Source organism: Capricornis sumatraensis, chromosome 4 (genome assembly GCF_032405125.1).
Source record: "Capricornis sumatraensis isolate serow.1 chromosome 4, serow.2, whole genome shotgun sequence".
Classification (NCBI taxonomy): domain Eukaryota; kingdom Metazoa; phylum Chordata; class Mammalia; order Artiodactyla; family Bovidae; genus Capricornis; species Capricornis sumatraensis.
In genome coordinates this window covers 148,150,564-148,167,395 of record NC_091072.1, presented here as the reverse complement: position 1 = coordinate 148,167,395, position 16,832 = coordinate 148,150,564, and the positions used below count along the sequence as shown (strand labels likewise).

Here is a 16,832-nt window from a genome sequence, read left to right as displayed (position 1 = left end):
TGAGGGATGGGGTGCAAGGCCGCATACATGCATTTACGCACATGCACGCACATACACACACACATGAAATCTCCTCTTCAGTCAGCCAGCTTCTCTTCTCCTCACATCCCATCTCTCAGACTTCAGGTGTTCCTGTTGGTGGATTGGGCCCCTGATCGCCCACCCCTCCTCAGGCTCTGACTGGAAGCAAGCAGTCTTGCAGACTTGGCAGCAGGTCCAGGGCAGCCAGGAGCCTCTGAGCAACGCTGTGTTTGGATTTGTTTTCAGTTCCCTGCTTGGATCTGGAGATTTGGGGGTCTGGCACTGTCCCTTTGGGGGTGACTCACTGAGATCCCCATCGCTGCGTGGGCGTCTTGGATGCCTGGTGCTTTCGACACTTGCCAAGGGCCTGCCCCTGAGGTGGGGTGTGGCTTTCATGTCCCTGAGGGGAGAGCTGGCACACACCCCCAGAGACCGGGGCACCTGTGTGCTCGGCAAGGATCGGAGTGTCTAGCTGGACCTCCCTGGATGCTGAGGACAGCGGGGCATGGCCTTTTTATAAAAACTCTCATTTTTCAAAAGACCTGATATAGATATGCTCCTAAATCTCATTGTATACCCTTATGACTCTTTCTCGGTGTTTCTTCTGGTCAAGTAGTTGCTCTTTGTAGTTTCTGACTCTTGCTGTGAGGTGAGTCCGGCTGACAAGCCAGTGGGAAAGAAAGCTTGTCCAAGGGAAGAGGGCCCAGGAGAGGAACTTCTGGTGGGCCCCAGAGATTCTCTCTCTTTTTAATATTTATTTGTTCATTTCTTCTATTTATTTATTTAGCCAAGCCAGGTCTTATTTGCAGCACACAAGATCTCTGATCTTAGTTGTGGTATGTGGGATCTAGTTCCCTGACCAGGGATTGAACCCCGGGCCCCTGCATTGGGAGCTCAGAGTGCTAGCCACTGGACCACCAAGGAAGTCCCAGAGATTCTCTTTCACTGACGTCGTCCTTCACTTGTCGTTCAGTCACTAAGTCATGTCCAACTCTTTGGGACCCCATGAACTGCAGCACACCAGGCTTCCCTGTCCTTCACTATCTCCCAAAGTTTGCTCAAACTCATGTCCATTGAGTCAGTGATGCCATCCAACCATCTCATCCTCTGTCACCCCCTTCTCCTCCTGCCTTCAAGCTTTTCCAGCATCAAGATCTTTTCCAGTGAGTAGGCTCTTGGCGTCAAGCGGCCAAGGTATTGGACCTTCAGCTTCAGCATCAGTCCTTCCAATGAGTACTCAAGGTTAATTTGCTTTATGACTGACTGGTTTGATCTCTTTGCTGTCCAAGGGACTCTCAAGAGTCTTCTCTATCACCACAGTTTGAAAGCATCAATTCTTTGGTGCTCAGCTCTCACTCACTGAATAATGATTTACCAAGGACTGTTTGGTCCCAAGTGTGGATGGGGCAGGAGTAAGAAGTCACCCTGCTCTCCAGGAAAGTGTGGACAGAAGGGGAGGGGGTGAGGATGCTGGGAAGACCAGTGTGGAATAGGGGTTACATTTCCTGAGGTGAACATCTTGGTGGGGAAGCAGCTGGCCTGGATGACCAGGGCAGCTGTCCAGGAGGAAGGGCTTGCTTGAGCGATTCCATCTAAGGAACAGAAGAGGAGGCAGCGGCAGGGTTCCACAGTGTCACTGCTCGGAGATCGAAACGTGTGAGGACGGAGTAGAAGCCTTCACACTTGGTGATGACCCAAGCCGTCTGATCCTTTCAACAGCCACCATCCTGCATGAAGGACAGGGGTCAGAGGAGGGCAGGGGACCTTACAGGGACTCCTAACTGAGTGAGGACTCGGAGGTGGCTTAGCTACAAACTCGGGGGTTAAGGCACAGAGCAGCCAGAAGGAGCCATGCGGCTGGAGGAAGAGAGGGCTTGTTTTCTGATGGGTTTTTTTAGGACAGACAAACCTTCCTCTGTGTGTTGGCAGAAAGTGAAACAGCGGCTGAGACAGGCAGCGAGGCAGGAAAGGGGTGGATTAATGGAGCAGGTTCTTGAAGGAGACAGGAAGTTTTGAAAGAGAGGCCCCAACACACACACACACACACACACACACACACACACACACACGGTTTTACAACAGCTTTTAATCTACAGAAAAGTTGCAAAGATATTACAGAAAGTTCCCTTGTACTCCACACCAAGCCCATCTTCTTTCTTGTTCACAGTGCATATTCCCAGGGTACAGTTGTCACAGCGCAGAAGCCAGCATTGCTATATTACCCTTAATTAAGCGAGACTTCCTCGGATTTCACCTGTTTTCCAGTCCTCTCACCTCTCTGCTCCAGGATCCCACCCGAGATGCCAGGTGGCGGGTGTACAGTCTCCCCTGTCTCCTCTGGTCTGGGACAGTGTCTGTCTGTCCTCTTTGTCCTCCTTTTTCATGACCCTGACAGTTTTGAGACGTTCTGGTCAAGTATTTTGTTAAGTTTGTCCAGTGTTTCTCTCCTGGCCCATCCTCTAAGAAGATAGTGAACATTCTTGAAGAAATAAAGAAATCGCCAATAAAGTGATGGGAAAAATTATACTCTTGCCCCAGTCTATCAAATGTATAGGACTGTTTCTGGCCTAAAGGGAGAGTCTGTCCCGTGGGCTTTTGTTAGAGGTGACTGGGGCCTGGGGCTGGGAGTGGAAGGGCTGTACTCTCTACTTCCATCCCCGCCAGACAGGTTTGGTGATGCCAGGCAGGCTGCTGTTCTCTTTCCAAGACGCTGTGAGCAGGGAATTGTCAGCATCCAGCATCCATGCACTCGAGTCCTCCCGTGACGGGTGAGAGGCAAGATGGCACCCGTAGCATCGGCATGGTTGACATTCCCGCCATGTGCAGCGCATTAACCCAGGAGGAAACCGTCAGTTTCTTGCCCCACCCCCACCTCAGACCCCTATGTCCTTATTTTATGGAGTCCTTCCATAACTGGCTGACGCCCTTTTAATTGAAGTATTGTTGATTTACAATGTGTCAGTTTCTGCTGTATAGCAGAGGGACTCAGTGATACAGATATATACCTATTCTTTTTCATATTCTTTTCCATTATGGTTTATTACAGGATATTGAATATAGTTCCCTGTGCTATTCAGTAAGATCTGTTGTTTATATATTTTATATATATAGTACTGTGTAAATGTTAATCCCAAACTCCTAATTTGTATCTTTTTTTAGATTGCAGATATACGTGACATCATGTGGTGTTTGTCTTTCTCTTTCTGACTTACTCACCTAGCTTGATAATTTCTAGATCCATCCATGTTGCTGCAAATAGCATTGTTCCATTCTTTTTTGTGCCTGAGTAATATTCCATTGTCTATGCGTACCACATGTTCTTTATCCACTCATCTGTTGCTGGACACTTAGTTGTCTTGGCTATTGTAAATAGTGCTGCTATGAACCTTGGGGTGACACTTTTTTAAACAGTAAACCTCTTTTTGGTTCTTGCTGGTCATTCCCGTTTGGTTTCTCCTAGGACTCAGATAGCTAGGGGTGAAAGCCAGGTCGGGGGCTAGGGAACCCTCTGTGCACAGCAGAAAGTGGGCCCTCTTGAGAAGTGCTCTGAGCTCTCTGGATAGCACTATCTGCACATGCAGGGAGGCTACTATTAAGTGGTATCATGGCCCTGTGCTGTACTTAGTTGCCCAGTCATGTCCGACTCTTTGTGACCCCATGGACTGTAGCCTGCCAGGCTCCTCTGTCTATGGAGATTCTGAGCGTCTCAGTCCTGCCCCTGACTTCCTTGCCTCCTGGAAGGCTGAGCCTTCTTCCTCGCTCATGGTGAGTTTTTAGGCATCAGAAACAGATCTATTACTGCTTTTTCCACTTCTGTAGAACCAGTCTCTTTTCCTCCCTCTTGATGTTAGGTTTGGGGTGGGGTCCAAATACGGTGGGACCCCAGACTGTCTCCTTGTGTCTGGGCTTGTCCTTGGCCAGGCTGGGACCTTCTGGGTCCAGTTCTCATCTTGCCGCCTGTGTGCGTGTCCTTGAAATTACAGAATGGGAGTTTCATTTGTGTGTCATTACCCATGCATGGACTCATTCCCCAAGAGGCCCAGCTCCTGCCCTGTGAAGCTTCTGGACAGAGTGTAGCCATCACCGTCTTTTGCAGCTTAGTTCTTTCAGATGGGATTGTTTTTATTTTGTGTGTGTTTGTGCTGACTCATTTAAGAATTTTCCCGGCAGAATAAGGAAGGGGTAGATGAGTAAATTTATCCACAGGGAGAATGACTGGAGGATAATTCTTGAATAAGAACAGGCAGCCTAGAGCAGAAAGGATGGGAAAGGACAGGCCTCTCAGGCCCCGGTGTCCTCAGCAATATCCCTGCCAGAATGAGGGCAAGAGGAGATGCGAAGGTCAGGGTTTGTTCTTAGTGCTAACCACTGTCTAGGACTACCTGCAAATGCGCTCAAAGCTCCAGCCTCCAGGCTTTTCAGGTTAATGCTTTCACGTCCCAAAAGAAGCCAGTGGCCTTCCATTTTCCAAGGGCCTGATTGGGCCTTCTTGTGTTGGGAGCGGAGAAAGGGAAAGTCTTACCTTCTTTCTTGAAACTCCAAGATCCCTAAATAGGTAGGCCGGGGTCTTGGGCCTTAGTCCCTGGCACATGGACATTTTCTATCTGGGCCCCTGTTCTGGGCAGTCCTGAGAGTTGGCAAGAACCCAGACTGAGTCAGAGGATCTGGGCTCACTACTCTTGTTTGCCAGATGGGAGAACCAAAGAGATAGAATTCTAAGGAATTCCAGACCCTCACTGTGGACCCCGCTCTGGGTATAGACAAGGTTTTCTACTACAGTCTGAAGTCTTGGGTCACCCCTCCTGCTATAGCCATCTCCATGCTCCACTGAACACACCGAAATGCTACCAAGTCATGTTGAAAAGGAGAGAAGCAGAGAGAGAGAAAAGAAGCCTGTCTACACCACAGGCTGTGCTGGCCCCTGGAGCAGAGAACCCAGCTCCCTGAGTAGGGCTCTGACACAGGGCGCCTGTCTCTGTTGAAGAGGGTGGGCCAGTAAAACCTGGGGCTGGGTGTTGGCCCCAAGCCCACACGCCCTCATCCAGCCGGCCACCACCCACAGCCTGTGAGTCACCCAGGCAAGCCCTGGTACAGGCCAGCAGTGGGGAGGGAAGCTCAGTCGGCTGGGGGGCTGGGCAGGGAGCCACCTCCTGGCACCGAGTTCAGCAGTGCCTGAGGCCAGGATTGATGCCTGAGGCTTTGCTTATTGAGAAAATCTGCCCTTTCAAGTCTAGTATCTCAACTTGCCCACCTCTGAAAAGGGCATATACATGCTTACTCATGTCCACCTCTTTGTGACCCCATGGACTGTAGCCCACCAGGCTCCTCTGTCCATGGAATTTTCCAGGCAAGAACACCTGAGTGGGTTGCCATTTCCTACTGCAGGGAGCTTTTCACTAAACTGTAGGATCAAACGATCTCTTGAAGGCTTCTTGTCTAATGTTTATGAGGATCATTCATAATGATGTGTCCAGCAAACGCTAGAGTTGGGTGGGTCAGGTTGTGAGGCTTCCCTGTGTGAACAGGGAGGGACCAGATATGGCGGAGGGCTGGGCGACATGGCTCAGGAGTCACAGTGGCCTGAAGAGCCAGGGATGTGCCTGCTCTTTGGGTGATTTTTTTCCTTTCTTTTTTTTTATTGTATGGTATGTGTACAGAAGAGTGCAGAAAACAGAGTGAAGAGTAATTGCGAGGTGAATATCTGGACCACCACCGCTCAAGTCAAAGCTAGAACATCACCAGAGCTTTAGGCCCATCCACCCCACCCCTCCACTGCTGTTCTCTCATCAGAAACCCCCGCTCCCTGTTGACCCCCACTCACTTGACTTTACAATCGTCACTTTCTTCTTTTTCTGAGTTACACGCACCCCTAAATAGTCATTTTTTTTCTTTTTTTAATTATTATTATTATTATTTTTTTTTTTTTACTTTACAATATTGTATTAGTTTTGCCACACATCAACATGAATCCGCCACGGGTGTACACGTGTTCCCAATCCCGAACCCCCCCTCCCACCTCCCTAAATAGTCATTTTTAACTGTATGGAATCCTATTGTGTGTGTTTGGTGCTTTTTGCTTCTTCTGTGTTTTTGGTTTTTAATATTTATGTATTTATTGTTGGCTGTGTCAGGTCTTAGTTGCAGGATGTGGGATCTTTGTTGTCCCACTTGGGGTCCAGAGCTCATAGGCTCTTCGTCATTGGTAGGCTCTGTAGTTGTGGTGTGTGTGCTTAGTTGCCCAGAGGCAGATGGGATCTTAGTTCCCCGACAAGACATCAAACCTGTGTCCCCTGCATTGGGACCATTGGACTGCCAGGGAAGTCCCTGCTTCTTTTGTTTAATACGGTGAGATGCACTCGTAGTATCACAGCTGGTTTGGGTTCACTGCTGTATAATATTCTCTCCACACAATAACCATCCCTGGACTGCTGGTAGATAATTGTTTATTCCCCACTGGTTGTTATTTTTAGCAAATGACATGATCCCCTGTCCCCACCCCGGCCTGGCTGCTGCTGCTACCAGGTGCCTGGCGAGGGGCAGAGGCCAAGGGCAGCTCCCCTGGGATACCACCATGACCTCTGCAGCCAGGCTCACACCGACGTCCTGTGTGTCTTGCAGCTTGCCGGGATCGCGGTCCTTTCCGTCGGACTATGGCTCCGATTCGACTCGCAGACCAAGAGCATCTTCGAGCAAGAAGCTAATGATTCCAGCTTCTACACAGGTGAGTGGGGGACCTTGCTGTTCCCTCCATCCAGCTTCAGAGAGAGAGTCCGTGTTGATCCAGGGACTTGGGCAGGGGAGGACTTTGGCTCCGGCCTGCATTGCCAGTCGGGTCCACTTCCAGCCCTGCTTTTGTGTAGCTGCGCCCATGAATTTGCATTTGACTGATGTGGTTTCTTTTTCCAAGCTGACCGAGCCTGGCACTTGGACCGTTCTCTGATGTGAAATTGGCTCTGCCAAAGCTGCTGCCACTCCCAGAGGGCTACAGAGCTTCTGTTCTTATCCCTGGATTTCTCTCTGAATTTCATGTCTGAGAAGGTTCATTCATCTCTTTAATTTAGAAAACTTGGTCCTGGGGACCCATGGTGCCAGGAGAAGCAGAGGGAACATCTCCCCACGGTTCAGACAGGGACTCAAGAGGCCCAAGGTCCTGCCTCCTGGATAACTGTCAGATTAATGTGAGAGACTAGAAGAGGCACCAGCTTTTCTGACCCCCTGCACTGGGGCACAGGCTATGCATGTTAAGTCTTACTTGTTTTCTAAAGTGCTTTTGCTTCAGGGCAAAGGCGTCCAGTTGGAACATGAATAGATTTAGCAGGTTTCTTTCTGCACATAGGTCCTTTGGCATCTTTCTCTGGTACCGTTCTGCCACTTTCACTGGCAGTTTGCTGCATAAGCGTCTCTCACAGGAGCGGGAGAGCCCTGGCCTGTCCACGGCAGTTCCCCGGTTTCTAAGTTGCCTCATAGAACCCGAAGCTTTCCCCTCGCCTGGCTGGGGGATAGGAAACAAACACTTCATTTACGAGAAACAAAAGCAGCCCCCTATTTTAGGAGGATACTGTCATGTCATCAGTCTCAAAGTGTAAGTTTGGTCACTTCCTTTCCACCCACCAAAGAAGTTATTTTTAAAATAAAAAGACAGAGCAAGCAGTCTAAAGAGCGTTATCACCCGGACCTTCGGGAAGAACACTGTGGCCGGAGGCCCATGACCCCCACCCGCCTCCCAGCGCCAGCCTTGATCTGATGGCCCAGCAGGCACCCGGTTTCCCTCCTTTCTTGGCTTTTTGGTGGTAGTGTTAGTTGGGTTTTTTAGGGCGTGCCTCCCTATTGTCAGAAAGAAACTAAGAGAAGAAAAAGCACAACATGTGTTTTTTTAAAAAAACTACACACACAGAGTTTTTGAAAGCAGATTTCCATAGCACCCTGACTTGTTTTAGCAACAGCGGGGTTTTTTGGTGAGTTTTTTGGTGGCTGTGGCAGGCCTGGAATGCCACCCCTTGAGCTGGGGCAGTGGGGCTGCAGGGTGGGGGCAGGGGGTGAGGGCAGGTCTTGAGCTATCCATGTCATGTCACAACAAGGAGCTGGGGACACTTTGGCAGGGAGAGTGGGTCTTGGGACAGACATTTGCAATCAGTTGGCAATGACCCAGAGAGCCCCCTGCCCCCCAACCCCACCCCCATGCTCTGCAGGTGCCTGGCTCACACCATCATGCCCAACAATTGTTTCTGTCTTGTTATCTAGGACTCTGGCTTGTTTTGTGTATATTTTTTGGGAGAGAGGGTTGTATAGTTGATTTACAACGTTGTGTTAGTTTCAGTTCAGTCACTCAGTCATGTCCCACTCTTTGCGACCCCATGAACCGCAGCATGCCAGGCCTCCCTGTCCATCACCAACTCCCGGAGTCCACCCAAACCCATGTCCATCGAGTCAGTGATGCCATCCAACCATCTCATCCTCTGTCGTCCCCGTCTCCTCCTCCCCTCAATCTTTCCCAGCATCAGGGTCTTTTCCAATGAGTTGGCTCTTCACATCAGGTGGCCGAAGTATTGGAGTTTCAGCTTCAACATCAGCCTTTCTAATGAACACCCAGGACTGATCTCCTTTAGGATGGACTGGCTGGATCTCCTTGCAGTCCAACAGACTCTCAAGGGTCTTCTCCAACACCACAGTTCAAAAGCATCAATTCTTCAGTGCTTAAAAAGCAGAGACATTACTTTGCCAACAAAGGTCCGTCTAGGCAAGGCTGTGGTTTTTCCAGTGGTCATGTATGGATGTGAGAGTTGGACAATAAAGAAAGCTGAGCGCTGAAGAATTGATTAGTTTCAGGGATATAGCAAAGTGATATATGTATATCAGTTACATACATACATATATCTGCTCTTTTTTTTTAACTTTTTAATTGTTTTTTCTTTTTAAGTTGATATTTTTTTCCTGCCTGCAAGGCTTGCAGGATCTTTGTTCCCCAACCCAGAAATGAACTGGGGCCTTCCTCAGTGAAAGTATAGAGTCCTAACCACTGGACCACCAGAGAAGTCCCCCTCTGGGCCTTTTGAGTTCACCCCAAACTGTGCTCAGGAGACAGACCCCAACATTAGCAGCCCAGCAGATGCCAGGTGGAAAAGTCAGGCAGGTGGTAGGACAGTGGCAAGCATACAGCTGGAGGGGCCAGGCCTGTCTCTGGGTACCTCCTGGGACTTAGATTCCCCAGGTTATTGCAGGGCCCTTCTGATGGCCCGTGGTCCTAGCTGAAATGACCAGGAGCTGGTCTAAAGGCGCATCCCAGAAAGACACAGTTGTTCTCACTCAGGGGCCAGCGGCCACTGTTCCCTGAGCTCTGATGGACAAATACGAACTTTCTGCGCTGGATTCTCTTCTGGGCAAGGGCTCAGGTCTGAAGACTTCATTCTGCTGGCAGAAGCCTGGAACCTGGAGGGGATACAAGTGACATCACATAGAACACAGTCAGCGACTGACCACCCGGGTCTGCCCGGGCCCTGTACTTCACTGAGCGCTATGGGCAACTGAACAATTGTCATCTCCGGGCAAATGGCCAAGGAGGCTCCATTCTCTGTGTCCCCTTCCCCCTCGGGCTGTGACGTCAGCCTTTGCCTTGAGCCACTGCCCTTCTTCCAGCCTAGAGCACCAGCCCCTCCCAGCCACTCTTCCTGACATCATGGGGTGACTGTCCTTGCACCGGGGCACAGACTATCTGCAGGGCAACCCTCAGGCCAGCCTGGCCATGGAACTCACCCTTCAGGAAACCTGAGGGACCCAGGGATGTCTTTTCTCCAGCAGAGTCACAGTGTTCAAAGTTGAGAAAGAATGCAGAAGGAGGCTGAGAAGTGAGAGAAGAGACTTTGCCACATTCAGAGCAGTCTCTAGTGGATCCAGAATAACTGACGGCCTTATATGGGCCTGATCTCCAGTGCAGGCCCTGGAGATCAGCCTGTCAGCAGGACCTGTAATCCCCGCTGCAGACAAATTTGGCAATGGCTTTTTCTTGGTCCCAGGCCAGCTGCCCTTCTTAACTCCTTGGTGTCCCTTGCAGAACCAGAATCATCGAATGAGGGCATCTGGGGAGCTCTAACCAGAGGCTCGGCATGTCCACCCCACAAGGACTGTCCCCAAGATGGGCTGAGCTGGCTTCCCCAGTCCAGTTCGTGGTCTGGGGTGGTTTGTTTTGTCACTCTGGACCTGGTTTCCCCATCCTGACACTGGCAGGGCCTATACACACACCTCTCCAGGCAGAGAGCTTCCTGCTTGACAGCTGGAGTTCACTGTGGCCTCATGAATGGGGCCCATTGGTAGGATGGAGAGGGATGAAGGGAGAGCCACTGGGGAGCCGAATTAGGGTTCCTTGGAACCCCCGCTTGAATTATTGGAGATGATAAAGTGTCCTCGGGCTTCCCTGGTAGCTCAGTTGGTAAAGAATCCACCTGCAATGCAGGAGACCTAGGTTCGATCCCTGGATGGGGACGATCCCCTGGAGATGGGAATGGCAACACACTCCAGTATTCTTGCCGTGGGAGATCCCATGGACAGAGGAGCCTGGTGGGCTACAGTCCACGGGGTCACAAAGAGTCACATACGACTGAACAAACACATGCATACTCGAGCATGCTCACACACACACACACACAAAGTGTTCTCAGCAGGTGGAGGCCAGAGGCTCTGCCCAGTGTTGTCCTGCACACAAACAGGTGTGCTGAGCGCTGTTTTCATGATGGGGTTGGAGTGATGACAGGAGGCTGATTGTCCCCTCCCTTCCCTAGGCCGAGAGCCCCAGTAAACAGATGAAAAGAGAAGGTTCTTGTCTAAAGGACACCCTGGCAGATGCTACTGCTTCATGAGAAGCTTTATTTTTATTTTTTAATTTTTTTTTTGTACTAGGTCTGTGTCAGCCTGAAACAAGCAGAATAAACAGCCCTTAAGCAAATGAATACAGTAATCCTAGAGAAGGCTCCGTGACGAATAACTTTTTCCATGAGTCAGACCGAAGGCTAACATCCACTTGCTTTATAAAGGGGAATGCTTTGTCATTCATCACCAGCAGCCTCTGCTAACAAGCTCCGGGTGCAGACTAGAAGGAGCCTGTCCAAAGGGGAAGCCCCAGATGGCCTTTTGGAGCAGCATCCTCAGCCTGCAGTGGATCAAGGGCTTCAGGGCTTGCTGCTCACGGCCGAGCCGCCCTGTGGCTTGATGTTGTGTGTGCTCAGTTGTGTCCTTTGCGACCCCATGGACTGTAACCCGCCAGGCTCCTCTCTTCATGGGATTTTCCAGGCAAGAATACTGGAGTGGGTTGCCATGTCCTCCTCCAGGGCATCTTCCTGACCCAGGGATCGAACCTGGGTCTCCAGCATTGCAGGTGGATTCCTTACCACTGAGCCACTGGGGAAGCCCTCCCAGGTGGTGCTAGTGGTAAAGAATCCGCCTGCCAATGCACAAGACCCAAAAGATGTGAGCCTCCACTGAGCCTCTGTGGCCTGATGGCCGTTGCCAAAACCCCCATAGATAGCCGCCAGGGAATTGCTCCTCTTCATCCCCACCTGGAGAGGGTAAAGCTGAGACACCTGAGTTCTGCGAACTGTCTGAGCGAGGTTGAAAACCGAGACTCTTGGTCCTAAAATCTTTGCTGAGCCCAGGAATGAATATTTAATATTAACTGTCAGGCCCATTAGGGAAATGTTCTCTCTGCATGGGAAATGATTTTGCCTTTAGTGGCTCACTGAGGCCACCGATCCAGCACCCCATCTTCTGCCAGGGTCACCCAGGCTTGTGGACTGGGAGCTGGACAGAAAGAAAATTGTCTGATCATCCCCACTCGACTCCTATTTTATGGGCTTGTAAATCCTTTTGATCTCTTAATTTTTGTGGTTCAGTCGCTAAGTCACTTTTTGCAACTCAGTGAACTCCAGCATGCCAGGCTCCTCTGTTCTGCAAGAGTTTGCTCAAATTCATGTCCAATGAGTCAATGATGCCATCCAACCATCTCATCCTTCTCCTCGGGCCTTCAATCTTTCCCAGGATCAGGATCTTTTCCAACGAATCTACTCTTTTCATCAGGTGGCCAAAGTACTGGAGCTTCAACTTCAGCATCAGTCCTTCCAATGAATATTCAGGGTTGATTTCCTTTAGGATGGACTGGTTTGAACTCTCAATATGCCCTATTTATTCAGCCCCTGCAGTGGGACTCAAAGGGGTGACCTCATCCTTCGTTGTCATGCCCTGATGGAGAGAAACAGGGGCCCAGTTTACTGCCCCCGCTTGCTGGGGTCCACACCTTGGAGTCCAGGCCCAAAAGCACTGCCATTTCTCCCGCGGCCCCTGTGTGTGGGCGGGGCGGTCCGTCCTGTGGAGGACTAGAAGGGTGGACTTGACTCGAGGACAAGCTGCATTTGTCCCCTTGCCCAGTCTGGCTGGACGTGCACGGGAACAATACCCATATTCATCAGGGTTTGCCAGCCAGCCCACGTGACCTGACATCACAACAGATGTGGGGGGACGAGCCGAGGACAAACGCTCCCTTGTGTGCACTCCGTGCTGTGCTGCCGGTGAGCCTCAGCTGCGGGCCTGCTGCGTGGTTTGCTGGCTGCACGGTTCCGGCTGAGCGGAGGGCACAGATGGGGGCAGTGAAATCACTGTGACACCTGCCGGCGGGAGAGGGTTCTCATCCCCGCATCCTGTTGTGTATTGTGGGGCGCATCCCGGCTTCGGGGCAGTCTCCCTGGTCCCAGGGAGAGGACAGCAGGGACGCTTGTGAAAATCACCCTCACAGTCATGATAATTCACAATTGTCGTCCATCCTTCCTATTGTTATGATTGACAGTTGTTGATTGTACATCTTGTGTTGCTGTTTAGTCACTCGGTTGTGTCTGACCCTTTTGCAACCGCGTGGACTGTAGCCCGCCAGGCTCCTCTGTCCATGGGGATTCTCCAGGCAAGAATACTGGAGTGGGTTGCCATTCCCTTCTCCGGGGGATCTTCCTGACCCAGGGATTGAACCCAGGTCTCTTGCATTGCAGGCAGATTCTTTACTGTCTGAGCCACCAGGGAAGCCCTGATTGTACATCATCCATACCTTAATAAAAAGATACCGATTTTTAAAGTTTGAGTTAGAAAAATCAACAGGAGCTAGCACTCGTGTGCACTTGGAACACATCCCCTGATCCTCAAGGCAGTCCTGGAGGCAGGCATTTTTCTCACCCCTGGATTGCAGATGGAAAGCTGTTGCACTGACAGCGAAGTGGGTTTCCCTGGGTCATAGAGCCGGTTTTAAAACCCAGGCATTTGGTCTTCAGAGCTGGTCTTCTCACATGTGACAGTCGCCCCTCCCAGGAGTGGACAGAACATGCCTGCAAGCCGGGGAGGCCTGGGACATTTTTGCCATGGGGGATGGAGGAGGGAGCTGGGTTAAGAGGATGGTCATTGCAAGACAGCTGTGCTTCTCAAGAAGATAACTGCATGCTGGGCCTCTCTGGGCATTCCCTGGGGGGAGTGTGGAATGACTAGGGCCAAGCCTGTGTTCCCTGTTCCAGGCCAGAGTTGTAGAACTCACAGCCTCTCAACCACCCTTCTCCATCAGACACCCAACTGAGTGTTTACAAACCATGTCATTCAACCTCCTTTACCAAGGAGGATCCTTTGGATCCTTAAACTGGGGTGACTGAATTGCAGCTGTAAGATCCCATTGGTGTGCTACAAGGCATCTTTTGAAATTTCCTAGCGACCAGCCGGAAAAGGCGATGGCACCCCACTCCAGTACTCTTGCCTGGAAAATCCCATGGATGGAGGAGGCTGGTAGGCTGCAGTCCATGGGGTCGCTAAGAGTCGGCCATGACTGAGCAACTTCACTTTCACTTTTCACTTTCATGCATTGGAGAAGGAAATGGCAACCCTCTCCAATGTTCTTGCCTGGAGAATCCCAGGGACGGGGGAGTCTGGTAGGCTGCCATCTATGGGGTTGCAGAGTCAGACACAACTGAAGCGACTTAGCAGCAGCAGCAGCAGCAACCAACTTCTCATTTTACTTGTAAGGAAATTGAGACTCAGGGAGGGGAAAGGGTCTTACCCAAGATCACACAGCAGTTAGAAGCAGAGTTGGGACTGAAGCAGGGTTCTCTTGCCCTTGGATGTTGTTAACTGCATGTGCCTGGCTCCCACCAGCCATCGGGTATCCCCTCTGGGAACCTGGTCGAGCTGCCCGCCCAGAGCATGGTTGTCTGCATGTGCACGGCCCTTCCTGATGAAGGCTTGCTGTGACAGCCTCTTCCGTCAGGTAGAGAGGTCAGCAGGATGCTTGTCAGAGTCCCCGGGAAGTTAGTCCCCCTAGTTCGGAGGGTCTAATTTAGCAGGAGTGGATCCATCCCAACTGGAAACAGCTGATCAACTGGACCAGTCTGTCCTGAGTAAAACATGGGGGTCCCGTGGATGTTCCCTGTCCTGGGTCGGGGGGGCAGTGGGCACCTTGCTGGAGGGCTGAGGGTCAGGTGGGAGTGGGGGCTTGATGGGCAGGTCACAAAGGCAGGAGAAGACTTGCCCATAGAGGTGGAGGAGGCTGACTGGGAGATGGGGCTTGGATGCAGGCCAGTGAGGGTGTGGGAGAGGAAGCGGGGGCATCAAGAAGCAGTTGGGCCTCCCCCTAACCTGCCCCGTCCCCCCAGGAGTCTATATTCTGATCGGAGCCGGTGCACTCATGATGCTGGTGGGCTTCCTGGGCTGCTGCGGAGCCGTGCAGGAGTCCCAGTGCATGCTGGGATTGGTGAGTGTCCCCTGTGTGCCCACCACCCCTGGCCTCTCAGGTCCCCTTCCCAGGATCCTGTAGACCAGGGGGTGGGGCGGGTGGGGCGGGTCCCCAGGGCCCTATCCCCACGTGTCTCCTCCCCTCTGTGGTAACACACTAGTGCCTCTTTCTTCCTGAAGCCACTGTCTTGTCACTTCCCTTGGGCAACTAAATGCCAGGACTTTGTTTATCCCTTTTTCTAGGCCCACGTTTGCCTTTTTTCCCTGAATCCACAGGTGCCTTCCCCTCCTCTTCTTGTTTCAGAGTTTGTGTGACAGTTCTCCTCCAACTCCAGAGTGTATTCACTTCCTTCTTTCCTCACGTCTCTGGGTTTTGTGAGCGTGTGAGGTTTTTTTTTCAATCACCACCTCTTCATTAACACCTTTAGAAATACCAGTTCTGGCCCGGAAACTATTCCCGTCACCTTAAAAGCAAAGACTTCGAGCCACGTGGCAGAGCAGTCCTGCATTCCCTTATTCTCCTGCTCTCCCCGACGGCGCCCCTTCCCAATCAAGTCTCTTGCTTTGTGAGAGAAACAAACAAACAAACAAGTACTAGTCTGGAGTCTCTGATGTTTTCTCCCTGAGGCTTTTCCCCGCTCCTGGCCTTGGCCAAGCGCTGGCAGCTCTGAACCTCCTCCTGCCCCTTCCAGGCATCCCTTCTAGCCCCCGATGCCAGGTCCCCAGAAGCCTGGTCCTCTGCCTGTTTCGGCCAGCTGGCTAGGCCTGCGTCTAACCCCAGCCCTTTTTCTCTTACAGTTCTTCAGCTTCCTCTTGGTGATATTTGCCATTGAAGTAGCTGCAGCCATCTGGGGATATTCCCACAAGGAGGAGGTAGGTTTTCCCTTAAGACCTCTTAGGAGTCGGGGGCGTAGGGGTGATGGCGGCAGAAAGGTATCCTGGCTGGTCACTTGGGTCACCCTTCAGCCATCAAACGTGCCTCTAACAGGAGCTCCCCAGGGCAGGGGATGGGAGTGAGCACCAGCCTCCCAGGCGCTGTCATAGGGAAGAGGTCAGGCAGTATGGTAGAGTTGGTGTCTGCCTCTCACACCTCTACAGCACTCCCCCAACTTCTCTGGTACACAGCTTAGGAGAATAATGCTTTGTGTGGCCTAGTTCCCCTCCCCTAGTTTATAAACACATGCCACCAGCAGCCAAGAGCTATGCCACACTCTCTGCGGGGTCCAGAGATAGATGAGCTGTGCTCCGCGATTCAAGGAACTTTGCCGCTCCATGTGGGATAAGGACTGACTGGTGTTACAGAAGTCATTTATATCCAGAAACCCCATGGGATTTGAAAAGCTGGCGTAGGTAGGCGAGGGGTGTCTCCTCTGGCTTCATGGAGAGGGAGACGTTGACCCAAACCTTACCTTGATGGAGAGAGGGGATATCAGGAGGAAGGCTGGCGGAGGCAGGGGATTCCTGGCAAAGAAAGGGTCTAAGCACAGCTGGGTGGGGGCTGGGTGGGGGGCCAGGGTGGGGCTCCATCATAGCAGTGTTTTAGGGAGGGATGTCGTGTCATATTTAGCAGGAGGGGCGAAAGAAGAGAGACAGTGGATGTGGGGATGAGAAGTGGGGAAGTGGGGGAGAAAAAGATTTAATTATCCAGATGATAAATGCCGCAGCCATGGAAGTAGGAAAGGCTAATTATGAAAGCTGCTGCAGGAAATGCTCGTTGTTGATCAGTTCTGGTTTGGGGGGGTGGGGAGCAGGGGACAAGCATTTGTTAAATGGAGATGTGCCCTGGTGCAGGAGGGGAAGAGTGTCTCCTTCATGTTATAATATAATAGCCAGTTCTTATCCCATATGTACTCTGCAGCAGACACTGTGCTACAGGCTTAATGCAATATCGCCAGTAACTCTTCAAGATAACCTCTGAGGTTAGGACCATTACGATCTCCATTCTACATATGCAGAAACTCATGTGCAGAGAGGTTTGGTAATTTACCAAAAGTCACACAGTCTCATAGTGAAGGGAAAAGATGGAAGCTAGAAGGAAAAAGAACTAGCTGGATCAGGAGTAGGATTTTTGC

General features: G+C 51.3%; 2 protein-coding genes across 6 annotated transcripts in view; one reads left to right on the top strand and one right to left on the bottom strand.

Moving 5' to 3' along the window:
* Positions 1-16,832, bottom strand: part of TNFRSF1A (TNF receptor superfamily member 1A) — a 144,679-nt gene that overhangs the window by 28,796 nt on the left and 99,051 nt on the right. The window lies entirely within an intron of this gene.
* Positions 1-16,832, top strand: part of CD9 (CD9 molecule) — a 35,547-nt gene that overhangs the window by 15,492 nt on the left and 3,223 nt on the right. For 3 of the 5 annotated variants that reach the window (XM_068970309.1, XM_068970308.1, XM_068970306.1), the window contains exons 2-4: positions 6,640-6,742; positions 14,682-14,779; positions 15,559-15,633. In XM_068970309.1, the coding sequence (XP_068826410.1) occupies positions 6,640-6,742; positions 14,682-14,779; positions 15,559-15,633 (276 nt within the window). The remainder of the gene's footprint in view (positions 1-6,639; positions 6,743-14,681; positions 14,780-15,558; positions 15,634-16,832) is intronic. The other 2 variants (XM_068970310.1, XM_068970307.1) reach the window with 2 other exon arrangements.